At 44.2% G+C, this 26,129-nt stretch overlaps 2 protein-coding genes across 2 annotated transcripts; both read right to left on the reverse strand.

The window, feature by feature from the left end:
• Window positions 1–3,092: 3,092 nt before the first annotated feature.
• LOC308115177 (uncharacterized protein) lies at window positions 3,093–6,687 on the reverse strand. The gene is made up of 3 exons (XM_080472567.1): window positions 6,578–6,687; window positions 5,921–6,393; window positions 3,093–4,856 (listed from the first exon to the last, which is right to left on the reverse strand). The coding sequence occupies exons 2-3, from the start codon at window positions 6,351–6,353 to the stop codon at window positions 3,472–3,474; spliced, it is 1,818 nt and encodes a 605-aa protein (XP_080328693.1). The 5' UTR covers window positions 6,354–6,393; window positions 6,578–6,687; the 3' UTR covers window positions 3,093–3,471.
• A 645-nt stretch (window positions 6,688–7,332) lies between these two features.
• On the reverse strand, window positions 7,333–26,117 carry megf8 (multiple EGF-like-domains 8). The gene is made up of 44 exons (XM_080472075.1): window positions 26,068–26,117; window positions 25,240–25,429; window positions 24,948–25,111; window positions 24,107–24,316; window positions 23,789–23,969; window positions 23,520–23,608; window positions 22,790–23,003; window positions 22,505–22,688; window positions 21,840–21,985; window positions 21,632–21,742; window positions 21,293–21,444; window positions 21,070–21,171; window positions 20,794–20,941; window positions 20,235–20,398; window positions 19,662–19,865; window positions 19,364–19,561; window positions 18,982–19,236; window positions 18,758–18,876; window positions 18,522–18,653; window positions 17,657–17,770; window positions 17,416–17,499; window positions 17,024–17,263; window positions 16,708–16,892; window positions 16,364–16,577; window positions 16,003–16,243; window positions 15,747–15,879; window positions 15,343–15,593; window positions 14,978–15,088; window positions 14,780–14,898; window positions 14,393–14,630; window positions 14,135–14,306; window positions 13,878–14,041; window positions 13,634–13,769; window positions 13,310–13,541; window positions 13,101–13,227; window positions 12,808–13,018; window positions 12,472–12,686; window positions 12,198–12,393; window positions 11,933–12,101; window positions 11,604–11,796; window positions 11,339–11,509; window positions 11,114–11,244; window positions 10,683–10,815; window positions 7,333–10,592 (listed from the first exon to the last, which is right to left on the reverse strand). Exons 1-44 carry the CDS (start codon window positions 26,089–26,091, stop codon window positions 9,093–9,095), a joined length of 8,667 nt encoding a protein of 2,888 aa, XP_080328201.1. The 5' UTR covers window positions 26,092–26,117; the 3' UTR covers window positions 7,333–9,092.
• Window positions 26,118–26,129: the final 12 nt, after the last annotated feature.

Consider the following 26,129-nt stretch of genomic DNA (forward strand, 5'->3'; position numbering starts at 1 on the left):
TGTGTCACATCCCCTCACTCCACTTTAAGCACAGAGAGATGGCTATTGATTTTAAGACACACAGGAGAGGGCAATTTACAGTAAACATGTGTGACGATCCGCACCGCATTCTCAAACACACTCAGATATATTGGCTGTCGATAAATGTTCATCAATGTCATATACGCTGCAGCTGGCCATATTCTGGACACGTTGAATCCATATATAACATCCATATGTAAATGGGGCAATGTAGAAGACCATAAGGTGAAAAACTCATCATGCTGTGAGGCAGCTCTTTTGCGTCACTGCATGTGATTGCATGTGAATTTGCGCCGGGGCCAGTGTGTGTGTGTGGTGTGAGCGTGTGTTTTCCCAGTGTAGTTCAGCTATTATACCACCATGGTCCAGAAACACAGATGATGATTGGTAACACTAAATCTGCCATGGGTGTGTGTTTGTGTGTGTTTCCCTGTGTTGAAACCATAGGGTTGACAACCTTCTATTTGCATTTTGAACCTTTGTCGTGTCGTTACATGTTTGAAATGTTGAAAATGAAAGGGCATTTAGAAACCTCAGCCTGATCAATGCAGGAAAATGTATCACATTGTTATGGAAATCAAATTATAGACCAACTACCAGGCAATGAATGGGGCAAATGTTGTCAACCTTACCATGAGAGGAGAATACACATTGCAGGTGGCTAAACAGAAGACCTTTAAAAAGGTATGGTTACCCTTGATTAATTATGTTAAAGATTTAAATCTAAAGGATGAAGGAAGTTATTGAATTGAATTCTTTTTACTATAATGTTCTGCAACTCAGTTATTTACTATTGATTGATTCCTATATTTTGTTTTGGAGGTGTGGGAATTGACTTACTCAGCAGAGGAGGCAAAAAACTATAATTAACTATAATAAATCCTATATTATTAAAATAATGACGTGAGTATATGCAGTTAGCGTCTTTAGCTTAGCTTAGCTCGTCCACTCCCTGTTGTTTTGTAGAAGTTATCGCTCCAGTTTGTCGTTTCTTCTGAATCCACCACTCATCACTTTTACAAGGTAAATTTACTCACAAATCGCGAAGTTATTGACTGTTTACCTGAACTTGAGACGACCAAAATGCTAATTAACTGAAGAAACATCTCAGGTGAGCGCTCAGCTGGCTGTCATTAGACGATGGTGTGCTCGTTTAGTTCACCTGCCTCTCGCCATGAAGCGGCGATTGTAACGGTGGGACGCTTTAAGGACGGCGGAAAAGATACCCCGCCCTGCCGGGACATGTAAATATTAAAACGTAGCACTTCAGGGGTCACCAGTCTGTCACAGGACACACACACACACACACACACACACACACACACACACACACACACACACACACACACACACACACACACACACACACACACACACACACACTCTCTCTAGGGTCACTAATTAACCTCGCAAGCATACATACATGTAACTCTGCAGTTACATGAAAAAAAATCCTAAACCAACAATTGTATACTGAAGAAAATATAGAATAACGGAGATAAATCATCTGATAATGATCGAAATAAGTATTACTTTTGTAGTATGATTATTACAACATTGTAACCTATGTAGAACTGTATTTTGGCAATTGCCACAAATTGTCACCAGAGAGCGCTGTCGCACTGCTTACTATTAAAATAAATAACCCAGAGGTACAAAATGCATCCATAGACGTTGTAATTGTCAGTCATTGTCACTGGAGTAGCCGTCTATCAAAGTAAGTATTAAATATAAATGTCAAAAGCTACACAGAAGATCTGGTCATTTTGACAAAGTGAACATTGAAAGGACTCTTCCCGTTGCAGTCGGTGACTTGTGGTTTTATTCAGGGTCGTTTTTGGTGATAATAAAAGTCTGTTTCTAGCACTGAAAACTGGTATCAGTTTGCCACAAACCCAGAGCCAGTTTGTGACCACATGTCAAAACATAGCTGCTCAAAGGCCGGCCTTCAGGGGAAAGAAATGAAGCCCTCATTCCCACCTCCTCTCCTCTTCTGACCTTCGAACCGCAGACCTTATTAGATATCCTAATAATTTAAGATGATTGATTTCTTTAAACACTTGAAATATTTTTAATTAATCAGTCTAAATTTTGAATATAACCGGAAATTTCAATATTTGAAGTAGATAAATGTTTCCATCCAGGGGTATACAAATTGATCACATAATATTATCTGACATTGCTGTTAAGAGAGACAAATACTATTAACAATGAAATGATTCATCATCTGCCGGGTCAATCTAACAGAGGAACATGTTTGCGGTTGATCACATGTTAACGTGTGTGTGAATTCAATAAACCTGGATGTGAGGTCTCATCAGTGTCCCCCAGGCTTTACTGATCAATGTCAGGCTGTGAGGTTTTGATTTCTCCATATTTGTACTCAAACCATCATCTGTGATCCGCTATTCATGTTTACTGAGAGATAGATGTTGTTTAGGGTTCGCAACTTCAGTATGACCTATTTCTCAATCTCGTCAAAGGAATGAAATATTGTTGAATTAGTTAGAAAAATGCCCAATAGTTATTAATGATTTATCTTTACCCATTGAGATCCAATGGTAAACAAATTGAATGCATGAAGCCTAAAAAGGCTTCAGATCAACATACTAACTTTTAAACTTTTTTAAAAAGTAACTTTTTACACTTTTAAGCTTTTGAGACCTGTTTTCATGAGCTTTCCCAGACAAGTGCATCTCAATAGAATCTCATTGAAACAATAGTTTTGTCATTTCTACACAAAAGGATTCCATGGCAGTAGTTTTGTGAAATCCTTAAAAATTAGGGTAAAAAAAGTTTTTAACAAAAACTTAATGTTGAATTCTATTAAATAACTAATACTAAACTTAGAAAGATTAGAACAAAATAAAACACTTGAAGTATTTAACTTTTTGTTATAGTTCTTGAATATAATAATCTAATTTAAGTATGAAGTTACAAAAATAAAATTGAGGAAATTGAGGAGAGGATCCTCTATGTCAGTGATCTTGCTGAATCTATGTGACATTTATTATGGCGGGAAAAATCTGGCCTCTCGCAGTTCCTTCAGACACAACAACATCACAGTTTTCATGCATTCACCGAAGTATTTAATATATATATATTTTTACACACTGTTCAGCATTTACGGGAGAAGAAAATTGATCTCTTAACTCGCGCATCTTACTGAAGTTCGACGGGAACAATATTTTCATGCCTTCATTGAACCAACAATGCTCTCAATCCTCCTTCAGACTTTAGTGTTTCTGAAACGCTTCATGCGACAGCACAAACCAGTTCATTATTATTATTTTCTTTTAAATAAGTTAAAACAGCCATCTGAATCGAGACGGTTACACAAACTTCAGTTAAATAAATACATACATATGAGTTCATACTTTAACACATTCATTTAAAGTTGTAGCAGTAATCTGTATACAGCGGTTATAATCTGCCCCGTCACCGGAAAGATCAGCGACATTTAGCCACATGACCTGACAGGTGGTGAGAGCGAGCGAACCGGCGAAGGCAGTTGGGGCAAGAATAAGGCTTCTCCCCCGTGTGAGTTAACATGTGAGTTTTCAAGTGGCCCGACAGGCGAAAGCTTTTCCCGCATTCCTGACACGTGTAGGGGCGCAGGTTAGTGTGACTCCTCCTGTGTTTGCCCAGATCGCCGGACGAAGTGTAACACCGGTGGCACTCGGGACATTCGAAGGGCTTTTCCCCGGAGTGTATCCTCTTGTGCTTCACCAAGTCGCCGGACTGAGTGAAGCTCTTGTCACATTCAGTGCATTTGTAAGGTCTCTCACCAGTGTGCGTGCGCTGGTGATTTCGTAGATGTGCAAGGCGGATGAAGCGGTTGCCGCATACTGTGCAGTGGTAAGGCCGTTCTCCGGTGTGCGTCCTCAAGTGTATTTTCAAAGCTCCCAGATCTCCCATCTTCAGCCCACAGTCCCCGCACTGGTGCGCTTTCTCATTAGTGTGAAGCTTGGTGTGAATCCTCAGGTTCCTCTGCGTGTTGAAGTTTTTGCCGCAGATAAGGCAGTGGTAAGGTCTCTCGCTCGAATGCGTCTTCACGTGAAGATCCAGACTCGACTTGAATCCGAACTCCTTCCCGCACTCGGAGCAGGAATACTCCTTCTTGCCGGAGTGTGTGGTTAAGTGGCACTTGAGGTGGTGCGATCGTAAGAAGGCCTTCCCACACACCTGACACTTGTGCTCCTTCTCCCCCGTGTGAATCTTCATGTGCTGCCGCCAGCCGCTGCGCTCCACGAACCTCCTGCCACAGTGCCTGCAGACGAACGGCCGGTCGCCCGTGTGGGTTCTCATGTGATCCTCCAGGCTTTGTGGCGTGCGCAGCTTCTTGCCACACTCGGGACACTGTACGCCAGTGTCCAGACAGACGGGCTGATCCTCCGATTCGGCGGTATCTGGTCCGTGGCACAAGTGTGGTCCTTGTCCCCAGGTGGCTTTAAAATTCTTCCCGCAGTCGGCGCAGCTGAGGTGTCCGCCTTGCGTCAGAACCGACATGTTGTGCCAGCGCTGACAGTGATTCTTCAGGTTCTTCAGGTACTGGAAGCTGCGTGCACAGGTGGGACACGGGTGAAGCCTTCGAGGAGGCGCTGAGGGGTGGACTTCACGCACGTGGACCCGGAGATGTACTTTAGAGTTGAAAGTGCTGCTGCAGAGGTTGCAGGTGTGTTTGGGGATGAGGTTCACTGTATGACTCGAGAGGCATTTTGAGAGTTGGGCAAGATACTGTTTTTGATGGACCCACTTGACATGCTTCTCCAGGAAGTCCAAGTCAGTGAAGGAGACAGTGCAGTGAGGACACGGGAAAAAATCTGAGGATGACTCTGTGCAGGAGAGACAGACAAACACAGAAAGTTACGTATTAAAACATCTGTTATGAAGCCCGCTTTATAAATAAAGTACAGACAAAAAGTAAGAACATTTGTGTTCAGTAATTATTACTTTGTTGTAACGATGCTTCTTTGCATCCATTTGGTTCACAAGTTGTTCAGAGAACAGGAGGGACCCGCAGCATTTGGTGAGGGTGGCAGAGCTCATCATAAAGAGATCACTAACTCCCACTACCCCCCAAAACAAAACAAAACATTTACACAGATCAACTACAAGACAGTGACAGCCGTTTTATACACATCAAATCAGCACAAACTTCTTTACATATAAAAAAGGTGTTACAACAACTCACCTGACAATTTATTCACATTTTCACCAGAATGTATAATATTTTTGTCTTTACTTTGTAATAACCTCACTCACTTCAGGACGGAGATGCCGACTTGACACACATGATTTGCACTTACGTCCAAATCTGATTTATTTATTCTAACATGTTTAGTTTTTGTTGTTTGTGGATTGATGATGATGTTCATTTGTTTATTTTATTGAGAGCCCCATCAGCTCCTGACTTATTGCAGGAGCTATTCTGCCCGGGGTCTCCTTCTTTATCATTACAAATTTTATTGACATTACAATATTACATACAAAGTCACACGCACAATCACGCAGGACAAACCGTGAAGCTCACTGTGAAACCAAATAAAACATATCCGTCAAAAGAACATGTAAGACTAAAAACACCACATAATAACTATGGGAGTTATCCAAAAATATAAATAAAATAGTAACAGCACAATAACAATTATCACCATTATTATTACCATTATCCATTATTACTGATATTACAATCATCATTATTATTTGCTGATCACAGATACTTAATCAAAATAAATTCTTGCGTAAACAAAAACACTTTTAACTTCTTTTGAAAACATCTTTTGTTATTTTCTGACAACAAAAATCCCGGTCATGCATTCCAGGCAACCATGGCTCCATAATGTGTTGCTTTGTATTTTACTCAATAATATGTGAATGAAAGGAGGCTGGCAGGTACCTGTGCAGACCTCCTCTCCCTCCTCATAGTCCTCCTGGATGTCACCAGCCTCCTCCTCATCCTGTTCTTCCTCCTCCTCTTCTTCCTGCTGTTCCTCCTCCTCCTCTTCTTCTTCCTCTTGCTGTTCTTCTTCCTCCTCCTCCTCACCGTCTCTCTCCTCTTTGGTCCACAGCTCCTCCTTCACAGCAGCTTCAGGGTCTTCCCACTCAGGCTGGTGGTCAGAGTCACTCTCGTCCTTGATGAGTGCAGGAGGTTCTGGTTTAGTGTCTGGGGAGTGAGGTGTGTCTTCACAGATCTCCTGTGGATGTGCTTCCTCCTTGATGTGGATGACAAGCCCACCTCTGTTAGTGTAGACCTCCTGGGGTTCTGCCTGCTCTGTTTTAACATCATCTTCTCCCTCTTGTCTGTGGACTTTCCTCGTGATGGAGATCATCTTGATGTTGTCACCATTAGGACCTGGTCTCTTCAGCGTGCTGTGGGCCACAGGGACAGAACACTGAACACACGGGGTAATATCAGACATACATGACATGCATCATCATGATGGCTTGCTAACAGCAGCGATTAGCTTAGCGGCAGTGGGATTGTCTCCACATCTCCCGTGTGCTCGCAGCTGTCTCTGTTCTGCTTCCGTCTCCTGGTAAAGAGCAAACTTACGGCTGGAAATGAGGGGGGAGGGGGTCAGCCCGAGCTGTCTGTAAATAAACACACGAACGACAGCGTCCGCATCGCTGTGCGGCGATAACAACACAGGAAGAGCTCCCACACTTCCTGTGTTTCTGACCAATCAGAGCAGAGCACCGCTGCTGGGTTCCTCCCTGGAGCGAGCGGCAGCGCGAGAGAGAGAGAGAGAGAGAGAGAGAGCGGCACCGCGGCAGTGCGGCAGAGCGGCAGTATGGATGGGATTTTTTTTTATTGTTTACGCAGATAGTTGATAAATTCAATATACTTAATTCGTCTTCTTCTGTATGGATACATTTATTTGTCCATAAAAAAAGATCAGAATGAACGCTTCCTGCTTAATTAGGCGTTAAATATCTCTCAATCAGCTGAAAGTGATAAAAATAACTATTAAATCATGTTTATTTTACAAAATCCAGCCTTGATGTCACAGGTTGGCAACAGGGAAATTTTATATATATATATATATGTGTGTGTGTGTGTGTGTGTTTTTTTCTTTTTAGAAAAGACTTTATGTTAACACCCTGTCACACTAATAGATTATATCCTATTAATGAACAATTTGTATGGAGGTTAAAAGCATTGCTCACATTTAGCAGGTTTTTTTTTTTACATAAAAGTACAGCTGTGAGCTTTTGTTTGCACAATTTCTTGTCGCTAACGTGTACCCACAACTTTCTTTTGACCAATAGTTGCCCAACGTTGACATTGTACAAAATATACACAAACAATCATGTTCCACAGACTTTATTTCAGCTGACTCAAGACAAAGAATCTTTATGTCTTCTATACAACACTGTTCCCTTCTTTGAAAACAAAATAAAAACACAATAGTTATGTACAAAAATAAAGCATGTTAAAAAAAAAGTACACAAAAGACAGGACAAAAAGAAAAACTGTATTAATGCTTATTGTGGAGGGCTGCTATAAATGGTGACAGTATTCATTGAGTTTGCTTAACTGTGCTGCCGCAGATCATGAAAAACTTAAACTCTCTCCTGGTTTTGCTGATCTGATAGAAAGCCAGGAGCACCATTCATGCACCCGAGTTCATCCATGACGACTCTTCTCATATTTCACATGAATAATGGGGCACATTGGCTCCATGCAGTGCAAAAGATAAAACAAAAATACTAATGCAAGCCAGTGAACAAACAATTCCGTCAAAAAATGCTGACAAACCATTCAGAAATCTCTCCAGGAGAACTTTCAAATGTAAATCTAATTTCAACAGACTTAACATTTCCATTTTTTCCCCAGATCCATACTTTCAAAACATATTCATGATTGGCGTATTCAATCATCTGAGCCCATCAAAACTATCCGGGGCCGTAGAGCCAATCCCAGCTAAGAACATGGATGATGGCAGGATACGCCCTGGACAGGTCACCAGCTAATCACAGAGACAGACAACCACACACTCACATACACACCTAGGGGCGATTTAGGGTCACCAATTAACCTCACATGCATGTTTTTGGGACTGTGGGAGGAAACCCAGGAAAACACACTTAACACCTAATGTGATCAAAAGGTAAAGGAAAGCAAAGAAAGGACTTCTTCATCGTGATGGACGTTCTTGTTGTCTTCTTAAAATGAGTGTGGAGAACTGACTGACTTCACCCTTCATTGTCTTTTACAAAAACAGTCTTGAGAAACTAAATGTAAAATAAGCTGCGCAACGCACTTTTCAATCACAAGTATTTAGTGTAAGCCATCTGACTCACAGACAAGGCAAGAAGTGAAGGCAGATGAGTCGAAAGACGAGCGACGTAACAGAGTAGGTGAATGAAACATACTCCAACATAAACACGTAGCTTAAAAGCCTGCATTGAATTAATGAGTTCGAATAAAATCACTCATTTTGCCAATGATATAAAAACCATCTCACAAGCAACTTTGATTTTATTTTATTTTTTTCTTCCTGAACTGACTGACAATCAAAATGTTGCACATTATGTTGAACCAATTCAAGTCTTTTGTTCTCAATGGCAAGTTTGATTGTCACTTTTTGGGTATAAAGCACATGTTGGTTCCAAAGCAAGCACGTTTAGTGTTTATTTCTCCTTTTACGTCTCTTGTTGGTCAACAAGAGTCATTTTAACCACCAACCATTCAGCTTCAGTCTGTCCAAGACTGCGTGTCGAGTGTGCGCATACCTCTTTAGTGATCACTGACATGATGTGACGTTATTTTGTTGATACGTGTAGCAGTTGTAGTGCAATCTAGAGACAACTGGCTTGGTCATGTGAAGCACTGAAATACAGTATAGCCATACATAATACAATAAAAGACACATTAATTCATTATACAGTGTATGTACATCTGTTCAAACTGTTCCAAGTTAAGTGACTCTGACTAAACTGTTTTCTTTTGAACTTTGCTTCGCTGCGATGTTTCTCTCAGAAAATGAATTTATCATAAACCAATTTACAGATTTATTTAATCTTTTATCTCTGTATTATTTATTCTATATCTTTTGTTTGTTTTCTTACATGGCCATAGTGGTCAGGTGCTGATGTCCCAGCAGCCCCTTCCGCCCGCCACCCGCCCCAGGATGCCCCCCTCCGTTGCCATGGCCACAGTATTCTTGCAGGTTCTGGCGCAAAGTAACCAGTGCAGAGCCTAAACAGGCCCGATTTGGAGCCAACACACCCCCAGGCAGCTGGAAGAGGACGGTGGCCACCCCGGCCATGCCGTCGTCTGTGGGCTCCAGGGTGATGGGCCCCACCTTAAAGGTGGAGTAGGAGAAACCCATGAGCTGAGAGAGGAACGGGTCGGAGCGGCAGAAGTGCTGGTAGCCGCTGTACGTAGACGGGTGGTGATGATGCGAGGCCGGGGCGCCAGCTGTGGTGCTGGCATAGTGATGGGTGTTCAAGTAGTGCAGTGGCAAGTGCTGACCGCTGTTACCACCTCCACCCAGAGTGAGGTGATGGTGGTGGTGGGCTGTGGGTCCTGAGCCGGGGTCATGTTTGTAGGAGACGGCTCCTGCTCTGCCCCTCTGGCCCACCACCACTCCACCTAACTTGCCCGTGCGCGCATGTGCGAGTGAAACAGTGCTGCCCCCGACGACTCCGCCCGTCGAGGGCAGGTAGATGAGCTGAGGCTCCTCTGGCTCAAGGTATATGGTGAGTTTGGCAAAAGGCCTTGAAGCCATTTTGGTCATCTCCTGGATGTGGCGACGCTGCTCCCGACGGAAGTCAAGGAACTGCTTGACCTTCCAGAGGAGGACGCAGACGGACAGGAAGAGGAAGAAGCAGGAGAAGAAAACAGAGAAGAAGACAAACAGATCGATGTGGGCTTGGTCCTGTCGCAGAAACAGCAGACCTTGGGACTCTCCCTGTCTGTCATCAGTTCCCACCCCTCGCAGGGCGATGTAGAAGCGGCTGGACTTCAGGGAATGCACCTCATGAGGGAATGTGATGACCACACGATCCCGAACAGCGCGGACTATCAGCACCGTTTGTGGCTTCCACACGGTGATGTAGGTGATGAGTCCTTCAGCGCGCTCCTCTCTGATTTCCCTCTCCGCCCCGGGGGATTTGGCTTGCAGCTGCAAAGGGTTGTTGGAGAGCACGGGGCCTCCGAGGCTGGACGAGGCGTTGGCAAACACCTTTATAGGGGACGGAGGAGAGTCCTTGTCCGCCACTGCAGCTGTCCCCCGACTCGCCGATTCATCCTCAATCTTGATGGTGTGAATCCCTGTCCACCGGTCCACATCCACAATGAAGGTGTCATGAGAGTTGGAAACATACACCTCCACCTCGCCGAAGGTTACGTCAATGGTGACCCGAATGTCCACATTGGTGAACTTTGGCTGAGCTGCGAAGAACACCGTGCGTCCTTTGGGCAGGTTGCGAATGGTGGGATCATGGAAGCAGTTGGTCTGAGACGTCGGGTCAAAGCAGCACTCCGTGTCCACGTTAAACTGACGGTAGCACTGACGCCCGTTCACTGGCGTGCCATTGAAGGAGTCTTTGCACTTGGCACACTATCAGGAAGAGCACAACAAATCAACTTCAAAATGTTCAAATTAAAATATGATAAATGTCAACAGTGAAATGTGTGAAGGTGTGCTAACCTGCTGCCTGTAGCAGTCTTTGCGGTCACTTTGAGGGCTGCTGAGGCAGGAGGACGTCTCCGTGTTGTTTTGACAGGGACAGCCTGTGCCGTCATGTTCATTGCACGTGTCTGCATGGCCGTTACACTGACACCTGCAAGCAAGGAATTAAAACACTGAAGAAGGAGAACATCTTTAAATCCTGTTTGAATCCTTTACGGTTGAGGTTGAATTTAACTTTTTTGTAGCAGCATTTATTACTTTGACAGCAGATCTACATAATGACATGGTAGTAGTGCAACAGTCTGTATTATGATGTAACTGATTCACTATATCTGATAGTCCATGCTTTAATGAATCAAAAATGAATATGATTCTCTATGGTGAACATTTTTTTAAGCCTTATGTAATTTTAGATACAAAATCCAAAGATTGTAGCAAACATGACTCACTTCTCACACTTTCCCTGCAGGAGGAAGTACCCACTAAGGCAGCTCTCACACTTGTCCCCTACACTGTTGTTCTGGCAGTTCACACACACAGCATTATCCTCTGTGGGACCTTCAGACACCCAGTTCTGAATCTGATAACATGATAAAGAGAGAAGGACAAGGAGTTAGAAAAAGACAAGTTTTTTTTCCCCCATGTACACACGAGAAGGCTATGATGATACTTACACTGCTGGGGTCCAGAGGGAACAGCCGTGGATTTTCAAGGACTTTTTTATGTTCATCTCGCGTCAGACAAATGACGCTGTTTCCTTTACAAAACTCTCGACATGGATGACATGTGCCGCCCCCTTTAGCAGAGCCAACGAACAGAGGCTTGCACTTCTCACAATGCTTACCCTGGAAGTGAAGTAACGAGAAATCAACATTCATCATTTAGTGTGAAAGGAAAAAAAGGTGCTCACAGTATATGGATGTATATCTAGGGACTTACTATTGTGTTATTGTGACATTCAAGACAAATGTCTGGCCTGGTAACACCGGCACAGTTGCTGTGTTTGTTGCAGCTGCACTGAGAGGAGCAGTTATCCCCTACAAAGCCAAAGTGACACTGGCAAATTCCTGGAGACACACATGTCCCATTGACACAGCCTTGTGCACATACGGGCTCACACTGACCAGAAACGCTGCGTAGAAGAGAAAAAACAAGGAAAAAGAAAAGGGTAAATCCATCTCCAATGCTCATATGATGAGTCAATGTGGCTAAATATGTGCAATTATTAAAGAGAACAATAGAGGGCTTTTATAATCGTCATGCATTACCTGCTGAGTATGTAACCCTGTTTGCAGGTGCAGTGATATCCCTGAGGTAAGTCGTGGCAGTCCTGAGTGCTGTTACAGTGATGGTGGCCGTTAGAGCACTCATCCTCCTCCGGGCAGTGGAGAAAAGACCAACTGCTGTTTCTCAGAGGGCAAACACCTTCACTCACACCTGGGAGACAAAAAGTGTAAGAAGGTAAGCGAGTGAATCATAAGTCCAAGCAAAATCTAAAAATAAATAACTTCTTGTATTCAAATGTATTCCCACCATCAAGCCCCCCCTGCAGGCAGCGTCCGGCCCCATTTCCCTCACGAGTAGCGCACCACCCACACTGAGGCCTGGCAATGCACTGGGAGCACTGAGTGAGCTGGGAGCACTGAGGAGAGCACGAGTCCCCCCCAGAGAGCAACCGACCACACTGGCCTGCCTCGCACCGCAGGGGAACGAAGGACGGGCTCATACACTGAAAGAAGCCAGGACAATATCAGGTTAAAATTCAAAACACAAAATGCTGTGTGGAGCTCCAGTAGTGTAGCTTTACCTTTTGTAAAGCCATACTCCACACACAGTGCTGCCAACCCCCGTCAGAGCCTCTGGAGCCCAGGCAGAGGCTGCAGTTGTGGAGACTGTGGCAGGGGGGAGGGCACGGCAGGGGGGGAGACGACTCCACCTGCATGGGTGAGACGTTGAGCAGAGCGTAGCTGAAACACGTCCAGTCGTATGTGGGATTCACACTGAGGATGCGCCTTGTCTCGCCTGTGCAGAGGATAATGAAGTCAACTTCAGGACAGAGCATTTTGTCTCAACAATCACACTGCATGTGAAGAAGCTCGTTCCTAACAACCATATATTTTCAGTGTCAAACTGTGGAGAGTACCTGTGCGTTTGAACTGACGGGTCCACATGCATTTGCCAGAAGCAGTACACTTGGGACAGTCCGAAGCCTCGCAGCTCGTCTCTGTGCAGTTGCTGGACAAGAAAATCTCTCGCTGGTTGATGCGACAGTCATGTTCAGACGTGCAGCTAACAGAGCTGCTAATGCATGCCCCCTCCGGGCAGTTTGTGCACCATTTGCATTGTAGAGCAGACTGAGAAATTCAGAATGGATTTCAGCTTGTTGCTTTTTGTTTGACTGAATATTTGTACAACAGTATGAGTTTTATATGTTACCTGTGATTGGGTGGAGAATGTTTTAGGGTGTCGAGCAAGACACTCGCTGCAGGTTTTCAGTCTGCGACACTGGTCTGGTTGACGAGGCGTTGGAGAACAGGAAGAGGGACCAGGAAAACAGCTGGTTCTGATGAAACACAAGGGACATAATTGTTTAGTTGGATGCAAAAACTTAAAGCTTAAAGGGAATCTTTCAGCCAATAGGTTACCTCTCTGCCATATCAGAAGAAGCACAAATTCCACGACACCAGACACAGCTGCCTGTGGTGGTGTTACAGGCCTCAGGTGTAGGCAGAAGGGCGCAGGGGTCAGAGGGCACAGAGAGGGTTAGGAGTCTCCCCAGTGTGACCCCATTGAAGCCTCCGGACAGGAAGAGCTGACCGTCCCAGCTCGTCATAGCAAGAGAGACCGAGCGATTTACTGGATCTCCAACAGCCGAGACTTAAGGAAACAAATCATAAGTGGTTAGGTGAAAAGGTGTCTTTTTATCAATAAATATATTTCATTCTATTGGTTGACATTTAAAGTGGCACCTGGTTGTATCCAGGTGTTACAGTTGATCTGGTACAGAGACACAGAGTTGCTGTAATCCTCTGCTTCTGTCCTTCCACCAACAATGACCATGGTGTCTTTGATCAGAGCTGCAGCATGGAAGAAACGGGACAGCGGCTACGGAGCAAAAAGATGACAAAGTGAGATTACTTGAGTGGTTTTCATGCAGAGGGCTTTGCCTAATTATAATAGTGTGACAGAAGCTTTAAGAGAGCAATCTTTTACCTTATTACCCTGTGAAGGGACAAGCAGGGACCAGGTGAGGTTGGGGTAGTAGAGACTGTAGAGCTCGCCAGAGGGCTCCACCGTCTCCACATGGAAGCGGTAACCTCCAAAAACATAAATGGCATCAGTCTGCTCGTGATAAACAGCGGAATGCCCATATAGACCTGTGTAAACAGATAAGAAAAAAGCATGGTGCGTCAGTGCAGTGAATAACTTTGTAAAACCCTTTATAAAAATTTAGCGAAAACTTTATAAACCTGTAGGTGGTGTGCCAGTGTGAGGAGCAATGGTCCAGTTTCCAGAAAGAGGACTGAACTCCAGTAAATGGTGGTTGAAGCCATTATCTGGAGAGTAACCTCCAATCAAAAGCACTGAGGAGTCTCGACGTACGGTTAAAGTATGACCTGCCACCGGAGGCAGCACTAAGTTCTGACAGAGATAAAAGAACATTTTTCATTTAAGATCAAACTTTTTTTCTTTTCTTCTGAAAATGTGAGAATGAGTCAAATTCAAACCTTGTGTTCTCTCCAGACCAAACTGCTCAGATTGAGACTCCAGGTATCCATGGCGACACCATTTTGACTGACGCCGCCCACTACCATCATGAAGTTGTGACTGGCGCCGTGGCTTCCAGAGCCAGACTCGTGACTGGTCAGGAGAGCAGCGGCGTGGTGATAGCGTGCACTGGGGGTTGAACCCTCTTCCACAGAACTCGTCAACATCTGCGTCCAGCGATGCTCAAAAATGGAATATCTGAAGTAATCAAAAGGAAATGTATCAAACAAAACATGACACATATAAAATATAATACCCTTAAAATCCACACTACAAAACTGACCTAAAACCCAGCTTTGAAAACCCTGCAACCTAAACATTTACGAACAGATGAAACACTCTCCTACCTGTAGACATTTCCCAGAATGCCCTCTGAGAGAGAAAGTCCTCCATACATCCAGAGGTTACCCTGCGGTCCAGACACCAGAGAGTGTCCCATCCTGTGCAGAAACCGGTGGGCCTGGTTCTGTGAAATAAAAGTTCATATGAATATGGAGTTGTGTATAATCTTATAAGTCTTAGTCATAATCTTTATTCATTCCTACCACTGTCAGTGCTGTATCTAACAGGGTTTCCCAAACCAAGCTGTTGGAGTCTCGAGGAACAGAGCAGTTTGAGCCAGCCCAGTTTTCCGAGCACACGCACACTCCTAGGGTCTAAAACAAATAAAATAGCAGTTAACGAGGCTGCATGGTAGCATAGTGGTTAGTGTGGTTTGACGATTGCAGGTATTCTGAGTATCCATTCTGGATGGATGTTTAAAAATATGTGTTCTCTTTTTGGTCGGTGGTAAAAAACTAAATATGTGATAGTTCAAAAAGAATCATTAAAATGTTTGCATCGGAAAAATCACCAAGAACCATCAATTCCTGCTTGGAGTTAAACGGGTGTAAATTAGCACAATTCTTACCATATTACAAACTCCTCTTCCTTCTGCTGCTCCACAGTCTTGAGGACACACGGGGCGGTCACAATAAGGTCCTCCATATCCCTTAGGGCACTGGCAGAGCCCATCCTTGCACTGGGCACCACCTGGACACACTGATGATCCCTCCTCACCCTCATCAGAGCTCTGGTGACACCGCCGTACCCAGAAAGACGCATTGAAGCCTTGAGGTTTGTTTGAAGAGACGTTGGCTTCAAAGTAGACTGAGATCACACCTAGTAGCGGATGACAACAACATTGTGAAAGTGACTTTACAATGCATATGATCATGTATAGTCGTTTATTTTTGGCAAATACCTTTTGTTTGATAGGATAAATGATCAGTTCATTTAGTAGATCAATGATAGATGCTACAGTCTGATGTATACCTGAGGTGGCTTCCACTGTGATGGGCTGAGTTCTGGTGGTTCCACAAAAGGCTCCAATTAGGTTGTGATCCGAGTGCACAACACCATTGGCCAGAAAACGAGGTAGGCCATCAAACACATAAACGTATGAACTCTGAAAAATAAAGTGAGCATAATTTAAGGAATACATTGGAGAAAACAGACAATGATCGAACATGACTACAAGAGACTGTGTGTCTGCTCATAGACACATAGACAATGATACGTTTATACTCACTTTACAATGTGTGTGAGAGTCTGGATGTAAAGTGAGGGCTACTGGGGGGCAGAGCTGTCTGGGCAGACAGGGGGCCAAGTTCTCAGTCACAGAAAGGACCCACAGGCAGTGAGAGAGTCCTCCTTTCCCCTCGGTGCCACTTCGCCACCCCAAAGAAGAGGACAGAGGTATGGCAGAGGAGGAGGTGGAGGAGAGCAGGACTGAACGGCCCTGGCACTGGCGGTAGCATGTTCCATTGTTTCTACAAAAAAGAAAATGTAAAAGGATCCCAATCAAAAATTTTCAGCACTCCTTTGGATGAGTTTAAAACACAAAGGGAAATCGAATCATCATTATGCTATTTGCAAGAAGTTCTCCTCACCTGGGGTCGCCATAATAACCAGGCAGGCAGGACTCACAGTGTGGTCCCTGAGTATTGTGGGTGCAGTAGCACTGGCCTGTCTGATTGTGACAGTATCCTCGGAGAGGATCGCCGTGTCCATTGCACTCGCAAGGAACACAACCGCCTCCAGCAGCCAAGGCCGAGCCGAAGCTTCCTGGACGACAGTGCTCACAGTGAGGCCCTGTAGTCCAGTCTGCAATATACAGGAAGAATAAATAAATGTCAACAAGTCACTCGACAAGCAGTATTAAGGCTTGTTATTGGGATGTAAAAACAAATGATAGACAGACTGCAGTATTGAAAACTGCATGCTATAGTCTCACCCTGACATTCGTCACAGATCCCAGGAGCAGTAATGCAGGTGGAGTGGAAGTTGCAGCCGCAGTCGACGTCACATTCGACGCCACTCAGAACCAGAGTGGCAGGGTCAGACGTCCAGCCCAGGGAACATTCACACTCAAACCGTGGGCTGCCACTGCACTGACCTTCACGGCACTCGTTATAACAACTGAGGAAAGACAAGGAATTAGGTGAAATAGTTTTATAATCCTTATAACTACATGGTAAAGATAAATTGGATTGATATTAGATTCAAATAGTTCATCAACACAAAAATATAATTTAGGCAAAGACTCTTACGTCTGGTTACAGTGCAATGTGCCGTCCCCTGTGTATCCCCTCTCACAGTGACACTCGTATGACGTGGGAGTGTTAATACAGGTGGCAAAGGGGTGACAGTTGTGGAGACCAAGCCTGCATTCCTCTACATCAGGGCATGTGGGGTAAGACCAGATAGCATCTTGATTGTCATCTTCTAAGTGCTCAAATTCCATCTCCATTTCCAAGGGGCGAGGAGGGGCTGAGGTCTGGGGTTCAGGACTAGAGGAACAGGGCAGATGGAGGGTGGACAGGTGTGGTGTTTAGTATATAGGATATACAGCAATGTAAAACAATATTCTCACACCAAAGTTTCATCCACAGAGCTCACAACTTGAAGCCATTAAGCCATTAAAGGATGACAGGAATCTTACTTAGCAGCCCGAGCTTCAGCTACAGCCACACTACAGTTATACACGGCTAGGTCGTCCATTCCTGCCCAGTCTCCCCTCAGACACCTGAACAGAGGGGTGCAAAACATGGAACATGAAAATCACCACAAAAACGATCAACTTTAGAACAGAGAATGCGCTACATGGTGATAAAACATTGTATGTGCTATACATGCCTACATGTTGCATGTATAGCAAAATGTTAGACCTTTGTCATACTTACTTTCCAATTGTGGGATTGTTGTAGTCACCACACCAGCCACACTGAAACGTTCGCAGACAGTCCGTGCACGTGCTTAAAGCTGAACACTGCTTACACTGAGGCACCGAATGAACACTGATGAGCAAAAATATAAATAAGAATATATGAATATTGATCAATCAGAACACAAATCTGAAAGCTCTTGTTCTTGTTTCTGTAACTGTACAATCCAAAATGTAAGTATTTATGCTGATGGTCTACTCCATAGGTCTGTGCATCAACTCATTCCGTTTGAAATAAATTAAGTATGTTTATATAACTACTGAAAATAAATACCTATTTTGCACTGGTTTAAAAGTCAATGGCCTTTGGCTCTAAATACCATACTGGTCCATTGCAGTGAGAGGGATGGGTGCTCTTTTTAAATCATGCAAAGCACTTTGTGCATTTGTTGTATGACAAACACTTTCAAAATAAAGACAAATCGACTGACTGACTCATTATAACACAACCGTAATATTAAGCTCAGATTTGTAAAGATTGAGTAAGTTTGTAACAAGTAGCCCTTCATATTACCTGGTATGCTAGAAGTAACTTTCAGTTTCCAAAAAATTGGTGATCATAGAAATTTTTATTTTATTTTGTTGGATATCTGACATTTGTCTCATCGATGTGATTGGTGTAAACCTTGGGGTTTAAAACACTCAAACACAGCTCTTTCCATGTTGATGCTGAGACTTGGCATTTCAAAGTAGTGTTTGAGAATTATTTCCAATCTGTATTTCCAACTATAGAACAGAATAGAATAGAATAGAATAGAATAGAATAGAATGCCTTTTATTGTCAACAAGACAGAAAAAGTATATTCAAATGTCCTTTTTATTACCTGTCGTACCAGTCCCGGCACTCTCCATAGGGGTACTTTGTGAGGTAGGCTGCAAAATAGAAGCAGGCCTGGGCTGACTCACACCATGCACACTGGCTGGCGTTAGAGAGACACTCGCCACACGTCTTTCTCCTTTGCACAAAAAAGAAGATGAAGAATGTCGTTGAGTTGCAGGTAGTTTTTGCAAAATCGAAAATAGCATTAGATGGGGTTTTTTTTTTATTTCTTTTACTCACTGGTTACAGACTTTAGGACACCCCTTTGCGTCACGTATGGATCCTTCGAGTCTTCCTCGTCGACTACATTGATAGTCTCCTTTTTTGCTGGAGTTTATCTGCCACTCACAGTATGGATCCTGCAGGCCAAAATTAGCTTTGTATGATACATTGCAAAAGCTCCAAACTGAAAAATATATCATAGTGACGCAGAGCACAATATTGATGTTGAATTTATAGCTTACTTGAGTACAAGCAGAGCAGTCTCTGTACTCTTCACACAAAGTGCAGTGTTGTGGTGCTAACAGCAGATGGCGCTGACCATCTGCTTTGCTTTTGTCTGACTCAGGACAGGTTTCGATGTCGGGGCTGTCTCGCAGCAGGCAGCGGGAAAGAGATGGACACCAGCCACAGGACTGGTCAGATAAACATGCCAGACAAGACATGTAGCCTGAGCAGGAACCTGAGCGGTAGGGCTCCAGGAAGAGGAAGGATATCTCCTAAAATGTGAACAAGTTACAAAGAAGAAGATATTACGGTATGTTTTCTGTTTTGAAGAACTTTGCAGAAAAATCACAGAAACACGTCAGATGGGCTCTGGAGATGTTTTACAGTGCGACTACTCACACTTCCTCCGGATAATGTTCTGTTCCAGATCAGGGCCATCTCACTGGTTTGTCCTGAGCCTGAATTGTTCAGGTATCCCTCGGCCTGAACAAGGTAATGGTTGCCCCTGGTCAGGTTAGAGAAGAGTCTAGTGCCATCTGCCCGAGCCAGCAGCTTCAGTTCCTTTTCCTGCTGGGCTGCCCAGCGACCCACCACCTCCTGTTCAGGAAAAGGTTACAAAATGTACAGAAAATTTAAAGAAAATGCAGACTGTTTGAGTTAGTGTAACCCTTCACTTTAATAGTCATACAGTCCTTACCAGTTGACTAGAATTGGGCCCAGATGCCATTTGGGCCTCAAAGTGGAGCCTCTGAATGCGAGCCCACATCGAAACAGTCTCGGTAGGAGGGGGCGCAGGTGGAGGCCCCCCCCATAAGGGGTGGATGAAGCCCCTGAACTGTAGAGCTACGTCCATTTCTGTGGTGGGGCTAAGGATGATGGTGGTGCTGCGGAGGATAGACACCTGGTGGAAAGGTGAGGAGGATGGAGGATGGTGGAAGACGGATGGAAGTGGAGACACATCAACAGAAGCACTATTCTCTACAAACTGCTCCACAAGTTTGACAAACTACTTCCAGAAAGAATCGTGACTATGCAAAACACACACAAAAAAAGAAACAAAGAGAAGTGAACATAGGAGGTTAAAAGGCGAGGAGCACAAACAAGAAACAAAATATTACAGAGGTAAGAGTAGTGTTGAAGTTGGAGAACTGTATTGGAGTCAAAGTGTAAAAATAATGTTGAAGGAAGGAAGGAGGAGTAAGTATAAGTAGGGAGGGAAGGAGTTACAACCACACCTGCACAGTTAGCACTTGAGATTTAGACTCCGTACCTTGTCAGGCTGGGAGTCGTTGCGGGGGTGCTGGAAGGTGAGCAGGTGCAGTCCCGGGACATAGTTCTCGGTGCGACAGGAGTGGAGGGAGGTTAGGAAAAGCGTACGCTCCCCCCACCAGCCGTACGCCCCTGAGATCTGGTCCACACGGCACGCACTTCGCTCTGCGAGACCGAGAGGGAGAGGTCAGCACACAATGAACACATCTGACCTCTTAAAAGCTCAAAATACAGCAGTTTCCTTTAGCGCACTACTGTACTGAAATGAGTGTGATCTGTGACTCCTGCGTGACGTGTTTAAACGTAGCAAAATGACGTGACCCTACTGCACCGAAGGAAGTCACGCAACTGAACAGGCAAGTCAAGATCTTCGTCTGAGTTAGCCTGTCCCATCTCAGCTGAGGTGTAGTCGAGTCACGGCACTTTACTCAGAAACATGCCCAACATGAGTCTCATCCCTCCCATGTCAGCGCCCAACATCATCCTTTTTTTTTTCTTTTTGTTTTCTTGCAGTCTTGACCCTTCTTTTCTGCCCTCCTTCCTCCCTCCCTGGGTCTCACCTGACACTGGAAGGCAGGATTCATTCTGAACACACCAGCCAAATTCACCAGGGGCTCGGGCCAGAGAAGGTGGAGTGCCACTGAACACCAGACAGGACTGGCAGTCCGACAGGAAGCGAGCGAGACCCAAGCAGCCAGTGCTGCCACACTGCGACCAGAAAAAAAAAAAATGGAATGTTGTTATATTATATTACAAATGTTTAAGTGGGAATGTTTGAGTTCACGATATAAGTAAGTTTGTATTGAAATGAAAGTTTGCGTTTGATGGAGAGTTACCTGGTTAGTGGGCTGATACTCTCGACATCGGCCTTCACACCAGCTGCACTCTGGGTTCTTCAGGCACATGCTTTCATCTATTGCCTCGGCACAAAACGCGTCCTGGAGCGGGAAAAGAAACACAGATAATCAACAACTTCAATATTACCAAATGATCTTTACCAAAATGATTTATTGATTCATTCTCCCATCAAACAGCCAAATCAAAATCAACCAAGCTTACCCGATCACCTTGATCACTACTGACAAACAGTGGTACTTTGTAAGCCACGAGATCTCCTCGGGCAACACCACTGTAACCCCCTGCAACCAGCAACACTCGTCCCTCCATCACAGCAGCTACATGCGAGTATCGCCCTCTCACAGCGTCACCACCTTAAGGAACAAATACAGCAGCAATTCATGTTTATTTATATAACAGAATACAGACACGAGGTAACTCAAGATGCTTCACAACAACATAAATAGAACATTAAATGCCCTGAAAGTTCTGTACAAACAGGGGCTTCACAAACAAACTACTTATTGTGGGTAAGATGAGAAGGAGGCTACGGGGACTCACTGAGTAACCGTTTCTCCCCAGAGGACACCCATTGATGACATCCCAGATGATAAAAAAAGATCTCTTCATCATAGCACTTTTCCTCGTGATAGTGAATATGTACATTTCCCCCTAGAAAAAAAAAAATCAAGAGGGAAAAAAACAAAAAAACAAATTCAAGAGGGATGTAGCATTTAAAAAATAGTGTACAGAATCTCTAGATGCTCACCATAGACAACCATGTAGTTTCCAATGACTGTGGCGGAGTGGAAAGCTCTCTCTCTGGGGCCGGTTGCTGGGAAACGCGAGCGAAAAGACGTCCAAAACCTTCTTTCCACGTGGAATACGTCTGTGTGATTCACTCTCACACTAAACCTAAGGAGAAATAAACAGCACACGCTATTATAAAGTATCTCTAACGAGGCTGTTTTGGTTATTTTTTTAACTTGTAGGATTATCATTCTAAAAAAAACTGGCAGTAAAAGTCTGCTGTTTTTGTCTTCATAATTACAATTGTACAACCAACCTGGAGATACAATAGCAAAGGTTTATCTGATCAGTTATGAAGAGTTCACAAAGTAGCCAGGCTTATTTCTCATATGAGGAACTTTTATTTATCATCTCTGCCTACTACAGCCACACTGTCCAAAGTAGCAGCATTATAACAGGAACTTAAACTGACCACATCGAGTCAGAACATGAAGGAGAAGAGTAATTTTTCTTTAAATAAAAACAAGCTGATACTTTCTATTTTATATATTTTAAATTTGAACTATTTTGATAACATTAAATATTTCAGAAATTGTTTAATTTTCAAACATTTTAAATGCGCCCTTTCTAGAGTCCTTGAGAACCAGCAGATCAAAAGGAAACCTATTTCTTTCCTATAATCACCTGGCTGTGGTCAGTCTGTGTCCTCCGTAGACCAGCAGTGTTTTGGATGCACTGTGGTACACCATGGAGTGACCAGCAGTGGCTGGGGGCTTCCCTCCTGTCGGCTGAACGGTCTCCCATCGTCCAGAGCCGTGCAGGCCAAAGCGATACAGAGCCGAGGAAAACATATCCTCCTCAGTGCGACCTGGGAAAGAATTTCAGGTTTGATTTGTCTCATGTGAAAAAAGCCAAAAAATACATAATCGAAAGATGAAGAGGACTTGCTGATGTGAAGTCGAAACCCACCTCCGAACACATAGAGATGTTCCTCTACGACTGCTGCAGCATGATTAGCCAGTTTAGGGGCGCCGCGTGAGGAGGAGGAGCCAAGCTGCTGCCACTCATCGCGGAGCGGCAAATACATCCAGACGTCACTGGCCAGGGAGCCGTTGGCTAGCTCTCCGCCAAAGATCACCATGTTGCCCATAAACTCTACTGCAGTGTGGGAATGACGAGCCACCTGACAGAATATGAAAATCAAAACAATTACTAAGATAAAGAACAGCATGGGAATAATAAAATAATCTCAGCTGTTTATATACATGCCAAGATCAGGTAATGCAGAACATCAGTAAAGGAGTGAAATGAGTGAATACATTAGTACTGGAAAAACACAATTATTACAATCACATCTGAAGTATTTGAATGTTTTAGAGGAGAATTTTCTACAAAACAATGATTAAAAACAAAATAGACAAGCTACTACTTGTATATTGTATAATACAATATAATAATACTAATATTGTGCAGCCCTAACAGGTGTTTTCCTTCATTCGACTATCTGAAAGTATTTCAGGAGAATTCTGAATGTATTCCTGAGGTTTCTCCAAGTTAGAGAAACCACTTTTCTTGTTTATGTGACATTCATATTATTTGTTTACTGTAGAGGGCTAAAGTAATGTGTTCACACATGTGCACGAGAACAGAATGACTAAAATGCTGAAGCATCGGGACGCAAAAAGCACAAACCACTTACAGGAGAGTAACCATAAGACCTGCTTTCCCATTGGTTGGATGTGAAATTGTATTTGATCAGGTCACCAAGAGCTCTGTTCAGGTCAAACCCTGTAGGGAAGACAGTCATTATCAATGGAAACTCCAGAAACATATTCATCAAATTGTGAAGAGCAGTTAAAAAAATTTGACATTAAAAACAAGAATTTGATAAATCTACAAAAATGATAAGAAACTTGTAAACGTTTGCTTTTATAGCGTCAGGAAGTTGAGTTGGTTCTTCGTTCTCACCGCCAAACAAGTACATGGCTCCCGTGGAGGACAGGTACGCCCCAGCCGAACCCGTCCTGGGAGGCGTGTACGGGTTTTCCTCGCTCACCCGCCACCACTGCCCAGCCCCGCTGTCGTCATGAAGACCGAGCTGGCAGCTGTGGCCCATAAAGCCCGGGTTACACAGACAGCGCTCCCCTTTCTGAGATAAAATGCAGGAAAACCCTTCTGTTTCATTCAACTGCCTGACTCAATCCAAACACTCAGTGAAAGACGAGCAGAACTTTAGGATCGTTTGATTTCTGTGTTCATGAAGTCGTGCTCTTGACTACTTCTCACCTTGTCACACTGGCCATTGGCGGAGCAGGCCTGGGAGCAGAGTGGGGTTGTACAAGAAGCTCCTCCCCACCCCTGATGACAGTGACATTTTGATGTGGAGGAATCACAGCGGCCATGACCGCCACAGGCTCCAGGGCACAGCGAGAAGGTGTAGGTTGCATTGAAGCCCAGCAGGTTGTAATTCGCATCACTGAAGAGATGAAGCAGCATCTGCACCAAGCAAACAATGAGCATCAGCTAATGTTTGAAATGATTATGTTAATAGGATGCGAGACATTTTTATAGTCCAAATCAAAGCAGGAGAAACTCCAATTTAGTCTGTTTTTTTCCCCCTTCATGTTGGCATTTTAAACATTGGACAACAATGTAATCAGACTACAATAAATATATTTTCAAGGCAAATGCAATGGGCAAATGACTGTTGACAATACAAAGCCTAAGTGGTCAGATGCGTCTCAGAATATGAGTGAAAGCGTTGGTGCCTGTTCACACTTCTCTTTAGGGCTCACCACATGTTATGTAATCACCTGAAACGCATGTTAAGGCCAGTTCTGAACGGCCCCATATACATTTCCAAGGCCAACTGGTGACAGTAAATCACCTCTAGGTGTGAATGTGAACGTGTGTGACTGTCTGTGGTTGCCCTGTGATGTTCACATTGTTCTCTGCTTTGGCCTTTGGCCATGTCATGACCACTATGACTCAAGCTGGCATTGGTTTACTTCTTTGGTATGTATCTGATGACAGCATTCACACATTTGTACATAAAGTGCAAATACACCAAAAAAAAACACATGGATCAAGGCAAACCTTCTAAGACTGAGTACACCAACTATATTACCTTGCCGGATTTTGCCTCAATGGGTTGAGGCAATGTGTTGCCACTCAGACTGGCTAGTAAAGGGCTCTGGTAGGAGTCTCCATCGTACACAAACAGGTAGTCGTAGGTGCACTCGGTGTCCATGAAGATGAAATTCAAGACGATGCGGTGGCTATTGCTGGGAGCTGAAAATTTATTTAAAAAATAAGAAGAACAGCAAATCAGTGGGATTCATCTCAAACCAATATTTTTGACATGATGCAAGTGATTTTAATTCATCAGTTTGCTTTTGCACCGTCGGAGCTCTAAATACCTCGGATAAGCCACTCGCAGTTCCCATTGACGGAGTAGTTTCCTGGTCCATCTGTGACGTAGCCCGGCGGTCCCCTCAGCACCTGCCTGTGGCCCTTGCAGTCCCCTGCGTGACATTCAAGGGACTCGGCCAACAGCAAAACCACCAGGATGAAGTAGACTGGGAGAGGGGAGGCCATCACTGGCACTGCCTGAAGCATGGAAACAAATCAGTGCAGGGGTTGGTCCTCCTCCTGACAGTGTTACCAGATCAGATTCACAACAGATCTACCATCTCCAACAAGTGAGATACCTCACGAGGATGCAGACTAATGTTTCTGATAGAAAAGCAGAAGCATTTTGGTGGTCCACGAAACACCTTGTCCTGCCTGGCCCTTTAACTCGCTGTCAGTCTGTATAACAGCTTTTTGCAGCCTGATCCCACTGCAAGATTACAGTTTAAGCCTAGCAGACCTCTCCGTTTATGCGACTCACATTGCTCAACTTAACAGATTTAAAGGTGGCCTCATAACAACGATTACTGCGCATTGCCGGACACAAACACTCAGTTCCTCCAGCTAACAACTGCTACCTCTACGTTCATGTGTTCATCACGCACAAACCCACTTAAAACAACCATGACCTTATACATGAATACAGTTGCAGACAAAGCGTCCCGTTTATTTGCGTCCACCTCGCAGTGAGGACGAAGAAGCAACAGGGAGCTTCTGTATCTGCAGGCTATCACAACAGAGCTAACTGCTAAGCTAAGCTACCTCGGAGAATTACCGTTACCAGCCCGCGGGCCGTCAGTTAGCCGCTTTTTCGCCACATTATCTCGTCCACTTACCAATTCCCGTCTCTTTAGCCGCATGGTAATTTACATTTTCGTCTTCCTTTTTTTTTTTTTTT

The sequence above is a fragment of the Lipophrys pholis genome (assembly GCF_963383615.2).
Source record: "Lipophrys pholis genome assembly, chromosome: 9".
NCBI classification, from domain to species: Eukaryota; Metazoa; Chordata; class Actinopteri; order Blenniiformes; family Blenniidae; genus Lipophrys; species Lipophrys pholis.